This window comes from Urocampus carinirostris, chromosome 19 (assembly GCF_059441175.1).
Source record: "Urocampus carinirostris isolate Australia breed hairy pipefish chromosome 19, RoL_Ucar_1.0, whole genome shotgun sequence".
Taxonomy (NCBI): domain Eukaryota; kingdom Metazoa; phylum Chordata; class Actinopteri; order Syngnathiformes; family Syngnathidae; genus Urocampus; species Urocampus carinirostris.
The window spans coordinates 22621762-22640813 of NC_142367.1; the positions used below are offsets into that span (position 1 = coordinate 22621762).

At 40.4% G+C, this 19052-nt stretch overlaps 1 protein-coding gene across 4 annotated transcripts in view; it reads left to right on the forward strand.

Moving 5' to 3' along the window:
* adprh (ADP-ribosylarginine hydrolase) overlaps positions 1 to 19052 on the forward strand; it is a 118678-nt gene that overhangs the window by 88458 nt on the left and 11168 nt on the right. For 2 of the 4 annotated variants that reach the window (XM_088323653.1, XM_088323654.1), the window contains exon 3: positions 18901 to 19015. In XM_088323653.1, the coding sequence (XP_088179779.1) occupies positions 18932 to 19015 (84 nt within the window). In that variant the 5' untranslated portion in view covers positions 18901 to 18931. Of the gene's footprint in view, positions 1 to 15251; positions 15505 to 18720; positions 18826 to 18900; positions 19016 to 19052 lie in introns of those variants that run through there. The other 2 variants (XM_088323652.1, XM_088323655.1) reach the window with 2 other exon arrangements.

The window sequence follows — 19052 nt, forward strand, 5'->3', positions numbered from 1 at the left end:
GAGAGTACAGTATATCCTTTACTGCCCTCTAGCGGCCAGTGTGAGCAATAGGTTTGCATTCATTATAAAAACCACAACTTTTTGAGAGAAAAGAACTACTCACATACTCAGGATCAGGGTTGGGTAGGGTAACTTTAACTGGATTACTTTCAATGACTTTTGGATGACTCCAATACCAAATATGCTAATAAAAGACAAAAGAAACTAAATATGAATAAAATGATGGCTCACAACACGTGGTAAGCTTTCTCTCCTGGCTTTGATCTCCGGCAAAACGAACATAAAATGCGACAGAAACAAAATGAAAATAAATCCAAACAGCTTGCCGACATCATTTTTGCCGTTCCATGTATTCCGTTACTCCCCAAGCCTGCACAAAATTTTGTAATTTCATTCATATTTAGTTTCTTTTGTCTTTTATTTTCATATTTGGTATTGGAGTCATCCAAAAGTAATTGAAAGTAATCAAGTTGAAGTAACCCTACCCAACCCTGCTCAGGATTGTATAGCAGGTCGGATTAAGCCACCCGTCTGGCCTGCGGGCCGGATGTTTGACACACTTGCACCACGCCATACGGTGACACCTAGTAGTCAAACAATACACTCTGTACCTTTAAGAAAAAGGCACCTCGTGTTTTTACGTCAAAGAAAAACTGGATTGAGTATAGTTCAGTATTTCTGACTATTAAAATACAAATATAGTACGTATAGATACAGAAACAGGAAACTCAAGGTTATATTGTCAATCCCCTACATATACCGTAAATTCCGGACTATAGAGCGCACCTGATTATAAGCCGCACCCACCATATTTCAAGAGGAAAACTGATTTTGTACTTACACAACCCGCACCTGTATATAAGCCCCATGCGCCCACATTAAAATATGTAACACAATCACAAAATTAGCCCAAACCCGGCTTTGAGCCCCGCAGTTGTAACTGAATATAAAGTGCACAGTCCAAAAACCACAGCCGGCAAAATGAACAGAAAATGATACCGGTACTTAAGGTTTGATGCAGACCTGCAGAGTCCGGGCACCCGTTGAAACTAATCCAAGGAAAAAAAGTCTATATTTCCAAAGGTAAGGGTGGGAAAAATATATATCCACTATTGTCCGCCGCGACAACAGGTCTCACTCACCTTTGCCCCACTTCCCGTCAGCCGGCGTTTGCTCCGCCCCTCTTTTTTAATTCGCAAAACATATCAGAATAAGTGTCTCAAATAAATACGTTACAAAAATATACAGGTGCAAATACATATTATACATCGGTTACACATATTTAGAAAGAAAGACGGTACACCGAGAGAGTTTTCAAAGCTTTAATTATAATATTATAACTTTCATTCCAAACCGTGCCTGTTAAGGGTAGCAAAACGCTACTAGCAACACGCTCGCAACCCAGTATACGGGTTTGTTAAAAAAAACAAAATACCGTACTTGTAGAAACCACGGTAGACCGTCCTCATCTTCCTTCTTATAACTGACGTCCTCAAAGTCGTCTTCCCCAGTATGGGAAAGAGACTTTGCCATATAGACGTCGTCCCACGCTCCCTTATTCAAAATCACGCTAGCAACATGCTCGCATAGTGAAGTCTACGTGCAGTAGCTCCGTTTCCTTCTTTATCGGACTGCTCGATTGCGTTTAGCTTGAAAATTGCGTCATGTGCCTTTCTTTTTGCAATTTGCATAATGAAGATATGTGTAAGCTAATTTAATTTGTGCACAAGCTAAGAAGTTGCAGTCTTCCTCGGCGCATATATTCCACCGGTCTAAATCTTACCTTTTTTACTCGAGCGCCGCTGGCGGCTGTTAGAAAAATGACATAAATTGGCCGCATCACTGAATAAGCCGCAGGTTTGAACGTTTGGGAAAAAAGTAGCGGCTTATAGTCCGGAATTTACGCTAATTCGAAGATGCTCCACATTTTCTTGTATCGGTTTTTGGACCTTTGCGCAAAAAGTGAAGGAGCACTTCCCACTAATTATTGAACAATAGTCACTAACATGCATTTTGGATCCTCTGTAAAGAAGGTTTCAGTTCGAAGCATGTTGTTTGCATTCCCCATCGGTGCTATAGTTCAACAAGCCAGAGTGTGGCGAATTATTTAAGGTTTGTCTTCGGTTAGAGAAGCGTTTTAAAGAGATAAACGGCGGCAATTAGAGCGGGATAATATTCCGCTGAGAACGCGCTTTTACGCCATTTGCTATGGAAAGTCTCAAATTAACGGAAGCAACTGCAGCACAAGTAGCGCTGCTTCTCTCCTTCCATCGTAAACTCGGTTTTTCCCATACAGGAAATGCACATTACCTCATTTACTCCACAATAACCCAGAGAAGTGTTTTTCAATTTATTTATTTCTTAGACAATGCACACTTTAAAGAAAAAAACAGCTTTAAAGTAATCCCTCCGACACAAATGCTGAAAAGTTAATTCCCTCCACCAGTTTGATGGATTTGTTAAATCATGTTGCCTAAACTGACAGTGTTAAGTTGTTGATCATTTATGGTTACTGTGGCTCAGGAAGTAATAGAAGTTGTTGATTTTGGTGAATCGTTTTGCTGTTGTTTTAGATTTTGTTATATTATTAACCTGGTTTTCAAGTTTTAATGTATATTTTACAAAAAAATGATGCCAAAAGGGAGAAAGAGAAAAAATACTGCCAGTGTTTTGTTTAAGAAAATATGAAAATGATAGTTGAAATCTGCAAAACTGTTTGCTTAAAGGAAACATAATTTTCCCACCACTCCCACTGCACTCCTCCTTTTTCTTACCCAGGAAAGTAAGGGAAAATAACATTGTGTTTTAGGCACTGTAGTTTGTATTCTTTCGGGTGTTTTTTAGCACTCGTTATTGTTAGGGGAAAAACTATATTTACAAATATAGCGTTTACCAAATTGTTCGGATTAGTTATCTGACTCCATTAACCAAACACAAACTTTATTCTCCTAACAATGCATGCTCGTTTTCTTAATTTTAGGGAAACAGATTGACAAGAGACAGGCTTTTCCACACGGGGGCAGATTTATTTTTTTAAATTATTTATTAAGTGAATTCCAGTCCAATTAGTCTAATTAGTCCTGTCGAGCCTCCCATCTTTTCGTCTCTGCTCCCGTCTGCCTCCTGTCTCTCTCTCTCTCCATCTTCCGTCTTTTTGATACGTCGGGGCGTCGGCCACCCCCCATGGAGCGTGCTGACTCCTCCCCTGGGCGTGCCAGGGACTCCTCCCCCCATGGGCGCGCCGCCGCCTCCTCGCAGAAAGACGCCGCCATGTCTAAAGGACTCACAACAAGAAAGCTTATCAGAAACCATGTCTCCTTTTCCCGCGTCAACCCTTGTCCTCGTTCTTGTTTTTCTGTAAACATAATTCTTGCAGATTTAATTTTTTAAATAATTTAACTAAGTGAACTCCATCGAATTAGCCGAATTAGTGTCGCTTGAGTCTCCGTCAAGCCTTCTCTCTCGTTCTCCCTCGATCTTCTCAAAGTTCTCCCGGCCCACGCCTTTTTCCGCCAGCTGGTGCGCCGGCTCCTCCGATGGGCGCGCCAGGAAAAGCCCGCACGTGGCCCCACCATCTTGGAGAAGAGCGTCTCTATGTCTGTCCTTGTGCCTCTGGCCTACTCCGTCAGAGTCCTGTTATCAACAGAACTAAACAAAACATTCGCATTCGGAACAGCGTGACCTGAAGCTCACTCAATGAAAATCTTCATTGCACTCGATAAATGTAACTTGTATTTAATAAAATCCTTTATAGTAAAATGTATAAATAACATTTCAATGCCCATTAAGATTAAATCATAGACCCCTACATTTGCGCTAAAGCTCACTTCCAAAAACACGCTTCTCATATTGTACTTCCATTTCAAGGATTGTTTGAAAAGCTTTAAATTGCTAAAATGTTCTTTTTCAAAAGAATGCGCCACGTCCTCAAAGGGCAAATACGCAGCCTGGGGTGCTGCACGGCCAGACGCCATTCGTATGCAAAAACACTCCAAAGGGCAGTTAAACAAAACAAAAATGCCTTCGGTCTGCCGTCTTCGGGAAGCCATTATACAGATGGCTCACTTACACATGGAAAAAAAATGAAACCATTTAATTAAGTCTGTATGGAAATGGGTCCCGCTCAGGGCTCGGCAGCCTGTTCATCATATAGACGCTCGTTTCCCCCCATCCCTCAAAAAAAGGATTGATTTACTCTTGCTCCATCATTACTCTAATGTCTTCTTTCCTGACCAATACACACAGGTGAGTACTAACAAAATACATTTACTCTGTTACATTTATTTGAGTAATTTGGGGGACATTTTGTACTTTTAGGTGTATTTTTATATCACTGTCCCTTTACTCGAGTAGATTTGTGAAGAAGAAACTGTACTCTTACTCCACTACATTAGGCTACATTGAACCTGTTACTTAGATCCCCCCCACATAAGTATTTGGATCAGGCTGTCTCTGCTAAGGCGTGACCCAAACAACCACAATGTGGCATTTGTGAGCAGGGTCAGGAACATTTTTGACTGTACTGTTTGCGCAGTGTATATATCTGTAGCCTCGCATAAAAGGGCGTTACTAGAGGGGGGCAGTGGTGTGCAGTGCCCACCCACAGATAAGCTATGTCCACCAAAGAAAAATGGATGTAGGGAGAATGAAACAAAAGGTAAACAGATGAGACCGTTTTGGAGGCGGTTGCCGCAGGTGCAAATGCTAAACAGACAGAACAATATAGTGATTGCGCTTTTTTACTGTATGTCAGCTACTTGAAATCGATTCCTTGCTTGTTGTAGAACACCTTAGCTATTGTGTGTAGTTTTGTCGGCTGCTGTGGATGGCAATTGAAAAACATTCGCAGATCTCGTCTTTGAGGATGAGCAAAATAATTCAAATCAGTCTACACTAGCAGATGCCTGCGTCTGGGGGATCTCCTGCTGCAGTGCCGCTGTCTCCTTGGTCTCTAGCCTCCCTCTAACATGTCTGTTAATTTCGCGTTTCTTTTTCTTTTCCTGGCTTTTTTGCCTTCACCTAGTACCTTGCTGCCCTCCATCGTTCCTTATTCGTATCATTCGTGCCTTTTTTTTTTCATTCTACTGCGACAGAATAGAGTGGAGGTGGGCCAAACCAACTTCACATTTGGGAGGGGAGGATTCCCCCGGATGGTGAAATTCCTCATCTGCTCCGACGTTGGGGTTGCGCTGAATGTGGCCAAATAGCTGACTATACATGAATGCACGAGTAAATGACAGATACATGTTAAAATCATTTTTCTCATCCAGGGGGTGAATTCAAATCAGAGCCGAAAATAGACGTGCGCAATGCAATTCGTGAATTCTTTTTGCACACTATTATTACGCCAAGTGTGCACAATCATTAATTGACCCCTGGAAAGAGAAGTCACACATTTACAACTCTCCCACAATGTCTTAAAAATTGGCTAAAGTAAAATACGAATTTGCAAATGTTTTAGTGTTGTAAACTGGTCGTCTGCAAATGCCCACTTTTAGAGACGCTTTGACATACCTTTAGAAAAATGTGTAAAATACAATGTTTTGATTGTGATCAAATTTGACAAGATACCAGGTAAGGCTTCAAGCTATTGTCTCAGCTGTTTTCCAGCTAAGATGCTCATGCCACATTCATCCGCAGGCATTTAATTGCAAAAAGAAAATCAGGTGACAAAAAAAAAAAACTTCTATTTCTGTGCGGTCCAACTGAGGTTAATCAATATTAGTAACACTTGCACTGTTTATTTCAGGTTTTGAACCATACATCAGTATTTTACCCTTCCAAAACAGTTCAAGAACCGCATTCAATTTACTTTGAGTATATCATCATCTTGGATTGGGATTTTTTTACCTCCATTCTGAGGTCATGAGATCGAACCTCCTGTTTGGAGTTTGCATGTTCTCCCCGTGCTTGCGTGGGTTTCCTCCGGTCCAAAAACAAGCATTTCAGGTTCATTGGCTGGTCCAAATTGTCCCTAGTTGAGAATGAGCGAGCGAGTTGTATGTTCCTGTGTGTCCTGCGACTGGCTGGGAACCAGTTCAGGGTGTTCCCTACCCACTGCCCGAAGATAGCTGGGATGGGCTCCAGCACCCCCGCAAACTTACTGAGGATAAGCGGTCCAGATAATGGATGGATTCTGGGATGTGTTTATACAAACAGCTAAAATATCTAAACTTGTGTCATTGTCCAAATATGTTTGGGCTTAACTATGGAAGAAACCTGTTTAAAAGTGGGGTACAGAAGGAGTAACAGTATTTTGCAGATTATAAGGCGCACCCAAAAAACAAAATTTCCCTAAGATCCATTTTTGTACTGTATAATTGTGATGGATTTAAACTGTAAATAAGTTATCCTACTGTTGCATACTGTGTATATTGTTGCTTAGTGTGCCATTCTCGCCTAGTTCAATAGTAGTAATATTGTTGATACGATAACATGTTGTTGTAGGTTTAAACAGGTGTTGATACGATAAGGTGTTGTTTTGAAAACAGATCTCAAACAGTTTTTTTTGTCACTCCCCCTCCCTTTATCAGAAGAAACATGTAAACTAGGGCGTTCCTAATACAATATAAAGGCAAGGACGAAATAGACTTTTTCAGAGTGTCTAGTAGACTGTAACAGGCAGACTATGGTCATTCTCCTTGCAAGTAAGTCATATTCACGTCTCTGTGTCTTCTTTACATGCAGGTTTTTATTACAAGTGTTGGGGTTAACCTAACAAATCGAGGCGGGACTATCCTCCAATTAAAATAATAATAATTATAATTATCTCAATGATCTCCTAGTACATTAATCAAGCTCATCAATTACAGATTTACTTTGTTAGGCTTCTCAAGTCAAGTCATGTTTATTTGTGATGCACGTAATCACAAGGAGTCTCAAAGGGCTGCACAGACTATTGTAAACCACAGACTATTATTACACCATCCCCTGATCTAAAACCATATGAGGGCAAGGAAAAACTCAAAAACCACAGCATGAGGTAAAGGAAGAAACCTTGAGAAGGGACCGCACACAAGGTAATCCCCAGGAAATGGTTTCTATTTGTGTATGTGTGATGAGAACAACCCCTAAATTTAAATATGTATTGGCTTTCAATAAACCGTTATTTATTTTCTCCAGTTCTTTAATCGTGGTCATCAACTATAAGCCAAATTTGACTTGCCAATTTGCTTTTTTTTTTTAATTGTTTTTTAGTAATTTGCCTCGTCCATGTCAGTTAAAAGCATAAATATTCATAATTGTCCATTTGCAGGAGGTGATAACCACACAAACAACACTCTAATGGCTTGTCAGGGTAAACAAACAGAAACAGCGCATGTCGAAATTGGCTTGATGCCCCTATCTAATGTGAGGACGATTTTCCCGTGAAAAATTATCCTATTTTCAAGCATTTGCCCTCCATTCACGGGAAAAAAACACAATTAGCTTAGTGAATTCAAAGAATATTAATCTTGAATTTCCATTTAGTCTCAAATAAAGGTCACCCCCCGAGAGGATCTTGCTGAATTTTGACACGGCTGTTTTATTAGGCACACCTTTCCGCGCTGATAACATTTTCGCTCTCTTCAGAGTCGTTTACAGTTACGATTGAATTCCCGCATCCGTCTTAAAGATAAATAGCTTACAAGTTTACAGTGGCAAGCGTTTTCCCTGCAGGGCCCAATTGGAGAAGCCCAAATCAGAAAAATTGGCGCTTTGTTAAAGATGACATATTAATCCACAAGGCCAATTTGCAGTGAGGAAATCAGTCAGGAGGTGTTGAAAGGTTGAAAGAAAAATGTGCGCATTTAGATTCTCTCGCAACATAAATAAGAGATTTTTTTTTTCATTGTCATACATGAAACAGGTTTAAATGTAGTGTAATCTCATTTATTGCAGTAAATGGAGAGCAGAAGCTCCCATGATATGTGAAAATCTGCAAAAAATCCCTCCTCATATTTTTAACATGCACTTTTCAAGACCCGCTTACATCAATCGTTGACCGAGGATAATGAATCTGTCTGCCGGTCCATATTTCTATTAATCTATCAATCCATATCTACAGTATATGGTTCTCTCAGCCCCGCTCTCAGCGATAGTTACCTGGAGCTAACGGATCGCGGTCAAAACAGTGCAGTTCATTTTAGACAGGCCACAATGGCATGCTCTTGGCAAAAATGGACCAGGGATAATGGATCCCGGTCACAACCATGCATTTAATTTAATGCATGCTAGAACGAAAAAAACTGCCTTCTGCCAGTCCTTGTTCGCAGCAATGTGGGATTGGGGGTAATGGATTGTGGCCGCATGAGTGCAGTTCCTTTTATGTAGAAATAACAGCAAAAAAGAGCTGCAGGCTCAACTTAAGTGTGCTCTGCCTTTATAAGTGCAGTTGACTTTTTGGTGGACAGAACAGCAAAAAAGCTGCCGGGCCCGACAAAAAATTCGCTCTGTCATTCCCTACTCACAGTGTGATCGGGGATAAAGGATCACGGCCGCATGAGTGCAGGTTACTTTTTGGTTGATTGAGCAGCAAAAAAGAGCCGCCAGGCGTGTCAAAAATGTTCTCTGCCCCAAACACTCCACCTTCGCTAACAGCAATAGTCGACCTGGATAATGGTTCGCAGCCACAACGGCGCTTTTAGTTTTAGGCAGAAAAAGTGTTTAAAAAAAAAAAAAAAAAAGTCCCCACGCACAACATAAATCTGCCCTATCAGCCCCTGCTCTCAGCAATATTAGACCAGGGGTGTTGGATTGCGGCATTACAGTCAAGTTCATTTCATTTTTTACCTGTGATGAACTAAGACTGAAAAGTATGAAACGCAAAGTAGCAAGGGATTACATTAACAAGAAATGTAAGCAAAAACAGAGTGTTAATTTCAGGCTGGTGTTTAAGGTAGGGCCGATTATTTTGGTCACTTCTATCATGTTATGATTTCTTAAATAAATGCAAACCAAATGCTCTCTTTGGCCACTAGAGGGCAGTGTTGAGTTTGTAGAGCGTGGTGCATTGGTTTTGGTGTAAAACTGCCTTCACTCAACTGTTAAAATAAACCAGTTAACACATTTAATGCCAAACATGAACATCTTTTATCCCAATTTCTAGTGAATACATGTGTTGTGTTTGGAAAACATACCCTTTCATCCATGATTATAATATGTTGGTTGGATCCCTTAACCACTAGGGTGATAGGGGCATCATTTCCTGTGGTGTGTCTTGGGCAAGTACAGCCTGGTGGTGCCCATCCATCTCCAGGGCAACATATGTTTCCACCAGGTCTTGAACCAGTGACCTTTCGCGTGTTGGACGAATGTGCTAACCATTGCTTTACGGAAACACAATTAAAGTAGGCTGAATGATGGAGCGTACCAAGGAAAAACAAAGCTACATTTGGAGTTGACATTCTTTTCACGGATGTTTATTTGTCATGTGTCTGTGTCTAGCCCTTACTCACGAGAGGTCTTAAAGGGCTGCACAGACTACTACAGACTATTATGACACAATCCCCTGATCTAAAACCTACATGAGGGCAAGGAAAAATTCAAAAACTTTAGCATGATGGAAGTCAAGTCAAGTCATTTCAAGTATTAGTGACACCCTTAATTACAAGGAGTCTCAAAGGGCTGCACAGACCACAGATTATTGCAAACCACAGACTATTAGGACACCATCCCCTGATTAAGAACCTACATGAGGGCAGGGAAAAACTCAAAAACCTCGATTCAAGTCATCATTTTTTTAGTCATGTTTATTTGTGACGCCCTTAATCACACAAAGAGTCTCAAAGGGCTGCACAGACCACAGACTATTGCAAACTACTATTATGACACCATCCCCTGATCTAAAACCTACACGAGGGCAAGGAAAGACTCAAAAACCTCAACATGAGGAAAATGAAGAAACCTTGAGAAGGGACAGTCTCAAAGGGCTGCACAGACCACAGATTATTGCAAACCACAGACTATTATGACACCATCCCCTGATCTAAAACCTACATGAGGGCGAGGAAAAACTCAAAAACCTCAACATGAGGAAAATGAAGAAACCTTGGGAAGGGACCGCACAAATTTGGCACCCCTGTTCTAGGGTTTTATCTTATATTTTGGGAGTTACCACCGCAATGTGGGAGCAAACTCCTGTTAGCGTCACACTAGCAAGTTGAAATGCTAATTTCTTGTCTTCCTGACTTCATACATTTTAGTTTAATGCAACTTTTATCTCTTAAATACCCTTATCTCTGACCTTTTTACTCCAAGCTACAGTTTGGTCATTCCCAGTTCATCAGACTGAAGAAATATTTGCTCAATGACGCGTTCTGTTTTCGCACGCGCTGATTACGATTCTTCCCGGCACACTCCAGCACAAATAATCTCCCTCCCTATTAAACCCCCAAAACGATAGCCCCGATTTTTTCCCGCCGTCCAGTTGCTAGGCAACAACATCAGCGCCGTCTCTCAGCTTTCGGGGGGCCACAGCGGACGAAGTGAGGAGGTCGGGAGGGGATTTTGAGGGGGGCTCCTTAGCGGTTCAGACTGACGTGTGGGAGCCAAAAGTCAACAATGGAATGAGTGGACATACGGGCTGGTTATAAAAAGTCCAGTCACAGAACCTGTCCAAACGTCAGGTTTTTGTAACTAACAGGAGGTAAAATCAGTTTTTATACTGTATTTCACTTGTTCGATGCCATAACGCACAGGTGTCAAACAGGAGGCCCGCGGGCCAGATCAGGCCCGCTAAGGGATTGAATCCGGCCCGCGAGACAAGACTCAGAGAAGCGCAAGAGAAAAACAAGCTGCAGGTTGAAATATGTCAACTTGATGTTGCCAAAGCCAGGTGCCTCGAACAAAGACACTGGACTTGTATTTATCTCTCTCGCTCTCTCTCTCTTCCACCCTTTTTCTCCCACTCTGTCTCTTGTGTCTCTCTTTTTCTCTTCCTTTGTTGCTCTTTGTCTCTTTCTCTATCTGTGTCTTTTAACCTCTTTTGCTCTAACTTCCTTTTTTCCTTTTCTCTTCATACCTTTTCTTTTTCGCTTTCTTTTCTCTCCTTCTATCTTTCTATTTCTCTTTGGATTTCTTTCTTCCTCTCCCTTTCTTTTCCCCCTCTCTCACAACTTTTTATCTTTTGTTTCTCCCTCACTCTCTTTTTCTTTCTTTGTCCCGCCCTCTCTCCTTGTCCCTCCCTCTTTCTCTTATTTCATAATCTCTTTTTCTTTCTCTTTAATCTACTAGTCCAGCCCCGACAGATTGTTCTATCGTGTGGCCCCGAGTTAAAATGAGTTTGACACCTCTGCCATAACGTGTACATTTTTTTGTTTGTTTTTTCAAAAAGCTATTACAAAGGCTTTGGCACAGTTTATCTGTACCTATTAAGCCTCTGGGAATGGTTTCAGTATGTTAAATTATCACTAGATGACAGGGGTGGCTTTGATTAGATCTTTGTCCACACATCAATGAAGCACCCACTTCCTAGTCTTGCTACCTGTATTCAGCAATGGAGAGTGGCAAGAGTGTGGTCAGAGTAGCTAGTATATGGATGAATACAGACAGCAAATGCTGCAACAGAGTTTCTTTCTTTCGAAAAAAGATGGCGAAGAAACTTCGTCATCGTCGGGACAGACCGGGATGACGTTTCGTGCATTGCCGCAGGAACGCGATTGCCACGTTGATCACGTCATTTGAAACATCGTTGCAATTGTTCTTTCAAAGTTAATCATGATTTATACATAAGTTTAGTTTTCTGCCCCAGAAAAATTTTTTGCAAGCAAATTGCCCTTGTGTTTATGGAAAGCATTGTTTAGATATTGGAGGTATTACAAATGCAAAAAGGGGCACCAAAGTCAAAGTTCTTGAAATGGAACTTTTCACAAAAAGACAATTTTCTCAGAGGTTTTCTTAGATATGTCCTATGCCTATATACAGTAGCTACAGAATTACATTTTCTGTGGGCTTTCAAAAATGAGTCACAATGGTAAAAAAAATGTCTGGCATTGAATGAGTTCATCTGACTCATAATTAGGATGCAAATGTCTGCACTTCCTGTTCCATAATATTAAATAGAAGTCATACAAAACATGCCCAGTGTTGTTTCTAGTAGCCTTTAGATTGATTACCATGTTTTCTGAACTATAAGGAGCACTTAAAAATTTTAAGTTGGCCAGAAATTTGAAAGTGCACCTGGTGCACATCATATAACACAGACTATAATCAGAATTTGTACGGGTGCTTGAAACCCTTGCAAACGTTTGAATTTTAATGTTGTAATGTTGTATTTTCAAGGGTTGAAAAGCGATTGTAAATGCTTGAAATTGTTGCCATGTTTTTCAACAAGTCTGCTTAAAAATGATACCGGCGCTGCTCTCTGCTGTCTTAGCTTTGCCATTGTATTTCTTCTTACCTCGGAATTGACTGCAGCTGGCATTAGTTTGTACGGCATTGTTCTGTGAAGCACCAGAGACCCCTAGGAGTTGTTCCCAAGAGGACACAAGCAGGGCACTATAAAATATGTATTAGTGCAAGGATAACGCATCAATTATGATCATTTATTAAAGGACCATGCGAAAAATAAAGGTAGTGGTAACTTGTAATAGGAAGAACTTCCTGTACCTGGAATTATAAGCTACATATTCATTTTTACCCAACATCTATATACGGAGAGATTTGTCTCAAAAACAAATATGATTTTTAGATCTTGAGTAAATCATTAATGTATATCTTTAAAAAATGCACTCGCAAGATTAAGAATTGCATATCTAAATCGCAGATATATTTCAGGATTTACACCAGTTTCCTTCTTTTTAATGGGAATGGAGAATTTTGAACATGACTTTGAAAGTCCTTAAAAAAGTTGAAAATATGTATAAACCTTGCCTACTATAGTCTCAATTTCATAGGATTTATAGTCTGGTGTGCATTATACATGAAAATATATCACCAAAGACTATTTTTGGGTGGGTGCATGTTGTTACCTTGAATTTTATTTCCATTTACACAAATGCACATTACCTGAAATTTCCACGTGATCGTGGGGGAAAGCAATGTCCAACTATGGATCGTTCTTCTCTTACCAGATACCTGAGCTGGAAACGCATACGCTGGCCCTTTAACTGAAGCTAAAAGCGGACGCACGAGCTGGCTTGAGCGATCGACAGCTGCCCGCGTTCATGTGTCTTGCGTGGGTGAGGAGGGGCCCACCCTGTGGAGCCGTTTGAAGAGCTGCTCGGGAGCCAGGAGCTGATTTTAAATGTCAGAGCAGTCAAAGTTCAGAAAGTCTGAGTTTCTTTTTTAGTGCGAGATTAATCGAACTCACAGACACCGCCGGGCTCCTTGAAGGAGGTTTGGTGATTCCGTCGATGACGGAAAGGGGGCAGGCCCTTGTGTTGATCTGCTGATTTATGTGAAAGGTGAAGATTTCACAGGTTTCAGATGGGGATTAGGCACAATTTTATCACCACAGAATGACTGGATAGTCACATAGATTGATAGATGGATGGATAGAGTCAAATAGATGAATATAGTCGGATAGTCAGATAGATGATAGGTAGATGAATAGATAGATGGATGGATACTCGGTGAGATGGATAGTCGGATATTCAGATAGATAGGCGGACAGTCAGATAGATGGATTGATAGTCAGATAGATAGATGGATAAATAGTCGGATAGTCTGATGGATAGACGGATAGATTGATGATAGTCGGATAGATGAATAGTCAGATAGTCGGATAGATGGATAGTTCAATAGATAGATGGATCGATAGATAGTCAGATAGATAGATGGATAGTCGAATAGATGAATAGTCTGATAGATGGATAGTCCGATAGATAGGTGGATCGATGGATAGTCAGATAGATGAATAGATAGTCAGTCAGATAGATAGATGGATAGTCGAATAGATGAATAGTCTGACAGATGGATAGTCCGATAGATAGGTGGATCGATGGATAGTCAGATAGATGGATTGATAGTCGGATAGATGGATTGATAGTCGGATAGATAGATGGATAGTCGGATAGATGAATAGACTGATAGATAGATGATAGTCGTATAGATGGATAGTTGGATAGTCCGATATATATATGGATCGATGGATAAACAGATAGATGAATAAATTGTCGGATACTCCGATAGATGGATAGATAGTCAGATAGATAGATGGATAGTCTGATAGATGAATAGTCTGATAGATGGATAGTCAGATAGATGGTCGGATAGTCCGATAGATAGGTGCGTCGATGGATAGTCCGATATATGAATAGTCTGATAGATGGATAGTCAGATAGATGGTCGGATAGTCCGATAGATAGGTGCGTCGATGGATAGTCCGATATATGGATAGTCGGATAGATGAATAGTCGGATAATCTGATAGATAGATGGATATAGATGATAGTCGGATAGATGGATAGTTGGATAGATGAATAGTCAGATAGTCTGATAGACGGATAGATAAATGATAGTGGGATAGATGGACAGTCAGATAGATGAATAGATGGACAGATAGATGAATAGATAGTCGGATAGTCCGATAGATGGATAGTCGGATAGTCCGATAAATAGTCAGATAGATAGATCGATGGATAGTCGGATAGATGAATAGTTGGATAGATGAATTGTTAGTCAGATAGATGGATAGATGGATAAAGTCCCATGGCTAGATGGGTAGTCAGACGGCCCGAAAGATAGATAAATAGTCTGACAGGTAGGTAGGTAGTCGGATGATAGTTGAATGGATAGATAGCTTGCTAGCTAAAATAGATTTTCATCATGCATTGTGTTATGCTTTCTGATTGGTAAAAAAAATACATGTTTAAAGGTAAAGTACAGAGTACTTATATTTGTTAAACGCATTCTTGGGTCCGTACAAAAGGTTTGTTGTACGGTTTTGATGTATAAGAAAGTATTCAATTTTGTAGGTCATTAAGGTTTCTGCTTCACGGATTTCACCTGTTTAGGGTTCTTTTCTGGAACGTAATCCCAGCAATAAACCAGGGTTTACTATACTTATATGTAAACATATATTCAAACAAAATTCAGATTATTGTTAGACTGTGGGCTATTAGTATATTTGTTCAAAGCCACGTTTGGCTAATTAGTTTAGGACTGAATCATTTTGGAGTTATTTATTTGAAAAGGTAGTGAAACAACAGTAATCTATTAAATGCTAAAATTCTAAACCGGTTCAATTATTTTGAAGTGTCTCGTTAAATGCTGGTTATTTTTTCCCATTAAACGCTTTGGTCTAATCTGTCGGGGTAAAGGAGGGATTACTACACTTGTCGATGGCCTTTAATTGATTGTGTCCCGCAGCTGTCGCCCTTTTCTCGGGGAAAGTCTTTCGCTAGCTAGCGAGAAAGAAAAAAAGTCTTCCTGAAATCGAATCCATCTCCGGCGTTCTGCTTTTTAGCGATCGAATTTCGCGTAGGAAGTGCTGCCTTCTTCGGTGACAAGGCCACGGCGGCGACTATTCTGCGAGGCCGACTTGTGAGCACTTCTACGCGGGCACAGTCGCTGCGATGGACCGGTGAGTTTGCGGTTCGTTGCGGGCGAAACAGGCTAACGACTTGAGCTTTTTTTCGGTGTTTGACAACTTACTGTATCATTTTAACATTCGTAAAAAGTATGATTTAAATGTTATTGTGTTGTGCAATTTGTGGTTTTTCGGTCATTTTAATCGAGGGCTGGTTAGCATAGTCACGTGACCTGCTTCTCGACTTCTGAGTTGTGGGTTCGAATCTCCACCCGTGTTATCTAAGTTATACAAAAGTATGGATAAAGTTAAAAATATTTACATTTTGCCTAGCAAGTGAGTGTGATAATTAAACCCAAGCGAGAGGTGTAAAAATACTCTTTACTCAGCGTCTATTTAGTACAGCTACCGTACCTGTCAATTTACAGGGCTCCATGCCCTTGCAAAATGTTGTATTTTCCCTTACAAAATACAAAATAATCTTACACCATTTTCTTTTATTCATGTCGTTTAACATGTTATATTGTACATGTGTTTCCTTATGTCATATATATTTTTAAATAACATTTTGTTGTGAGATCCTGAGTTGCTCGACATGAATGAGGTTTATTATAAAAAAAGTTCAAAAATGAAGAAGCTAGGACGATCACTGTAGAAGGAAAAAATACATGCAAATAGAATTTAGTAGAATAATACATTTTCTTATTCAAATTATGCATTCATTTTCTGCATTCAATTATTGTTGGTAATATACTACTTAAAGGGATAACTGCAAACCTGTCTTGTTTCATTTTCTCATTTCAAACTTCCTTTTTTTCTTAACTTCTTTATACAACATCATCATTCGTAATATAATGCACAAAGCAAGTGAGCCGTTTGAGAGCCGGCTCTCTTTAATGAGTTGAGCCGAAAAAGCCGGTTCTCTTAAGAGAGACGGACTTCCTTTCACTACACAACTACCACATGTAATCCGATGTTTTTTAAGACCAAATGTATTTCAAGTTTACTCAATCAACCCCTGATCGGAGTGATGCATGATGGGAAATCCCCAGGCGGCAGACGCATGCGCACAGTAGCATCAAACCGCTCGCTTCGTTTGCAACGAAAAAAACGATACCGAGATAGAGGCTTCCGCGGCGAACTCCTTTGACTTGATTGATTTCCCGTTTGGTGATAGTCGGTGTATACCGGATGGTACCCATCATTGACAAATTTGCGTTTTTCCGTACAGATTTTTTTGTATGTTGTACTCGTCTTAAAATGCATAATAAACGTACTTTGTATGGCAAAACCGTACAGGTTGGCAGGTATGCAATGTGAAGATGCTGACATATTTGACTGTCATTTTAAGAACTACGGAAGCCCAAATGACCATTTAGCGAAGTTAGATTGTACCCCTGTTTATTTTAAGCACTTAAAGGGACCTTTTGTATTCTTAGCATAATAAAGGTAAAAACATGATAATTTTAGAAATAGACATACTCATAGGTTGAGACATTTTATTGTCATGACTATCCACCCTCTTGTTACTACAGGTACCCCAAAAACTTGTGAAAGGTTGGGAGGAAAAAAGGGAAAGAAAAATGGTGCAGTTTGGTCACTTTGAATCTCCATAGTTTGTATTCTTAATTGTGATTTTAAGCACTTGTTTGTTGCACTGTTCAATACAGCAACATCTAAGGGTCAAATAGAGTCAAGACAAACACGGTCCCTTTACCTGCCACTCAACTTCCTTAGCTGAGTCCTACATGTCATAGTCACCAAGTACTTCGATTCAGTCATTTTCTGCCTTTAGTCCATAGTTTCCTTCTTCAGCCAGTCCTGTTAGCCACTCGAGTGCATACAGGGCCATGACTAGCCACAATTGTGGTTGTTAGTTGCTCCCTGCTCAAAAATCTTGCTACATCCTTCAATGTCTCTCACCTTCCACAGTATTTCGCGATACTGAGTTTATCTGTGTCTGGACATTTAACAAATTCTTGTTTGCACTTGGAATCTTTTAATCCCCTTTTTGCTAGCTTCTAAAGTTAGCCACTCACACCAACACTGACCAACTCCAGATTTTTGCTCTTCTCAGCTGCTCAGAGTGTATCCAGTTGACTTAGTCTTTTGTTGTCACTGGTTGCAATTAGTAAAAATGGAAGTACCGTATTTTCCGCACTATGAGGCGCACCGGGTTATAGGGCGCACCCCCAAAAAATAGTTTTTGGTCCTATATTTTACATACATAAGGCGCACCGGATTATAAGGCGCTACAATGGGAACGTGGACAAAACAGTCAGATAGTTCAGTCCAACTGATTACCCCCTTAACATTTCGAAAGCTTGCAAAGAAGCAAATACGTGTCTCAGACATCTACGAAAACAGTGTCTGTACAATGTCACCAAACAAACATCTCTTAGTTTCCATTATATTTTTTGCTGGCAACTGTGTGGACAGCAAAGTAAGAATTTTATTGTGCAGGGAAACGGGGTTCTTTACTGTGCATATGACAATGAACACTTTGAATTGAATATAGTTTAAAAATAGACTCATCACAGAAACCTCAAGATCGTTCTAAAACAAGATACCGGGAAAATATAAAGCCGCATAGCTCACCTAAGTTCTCTTGCAGCCATCACGTTCAATAATGATACGTAACCATGGTCTTCTTACAACCGTGAGTGTAGTAAATCCAGGAGAGTCAAATATTTACAAATACAGAATATTAAAAAATGTTTGCTCTATGCTGTAGTGCAACTCAACCAACGTGTGATTCACATACATCTTTTTCGGCCAATTTCAGGCTTTGTTTCGCCCCTTTAGCCTATGCCAGCCTGTAAATGATAAAAAGGATCCGCCCCCTTTGCCTCCGAATAACTTTAGCCAATAGTGACTGATTCAAATGATGATTGACACATTGGTTAGGAAATGAAACGCCAGTATATAAATCCCAGCATACACCGCGGACGACTTCACCTTCGGGGGCTGCTTGCCTTAGTTGCAAGACTTTGCGACTTAATATTGATCCATATATAAGGCGCACTGTATTATAAGGCGCATGGTCAGCTTTTGAAAAAAATAAAGGCTTTTAGGTGTGCCTTATAGTGCGGAAATTACGGTAGATTTTTGAATTCGGTATGAAAGTGGTATCCTTTGGACTTCCGCTCATTTTTAAGTATAACGATCACTAGTTGTGACTTATTACACACTGTCACTTTATTTGTCTGTAATTTCCAATGGTAGACACGTCGCTGTGCTGTAATTCCGAACAGCAATTATCCTTCCATACATTTGATAAAACGCACATGCGGGGAACATCTAGACGGCCATCTGCGACCGGGGGACAATGTTTATTAGTCTCCGCGGTGCCACAAATGCAACCCTATAAAGCTAGTATGTGTCCAGATTGAGTAGACCATTAAGGCGTCGTAAATGTTGCTTGATATTCTGTGCAATTTCTTGTTGCAGAACCGTCACACTGGAGCACTACAAGGCGGCCATGTTGCTGAGCGGTGCCGGTGATGCCTTGGGCTTCAGGAACCAGAAGTGGGAGTACAACGAGTCCGGGCCGGCTATTCACAAGGTACCGATCCACCATTTCAGTTTTTGCCTACATGATT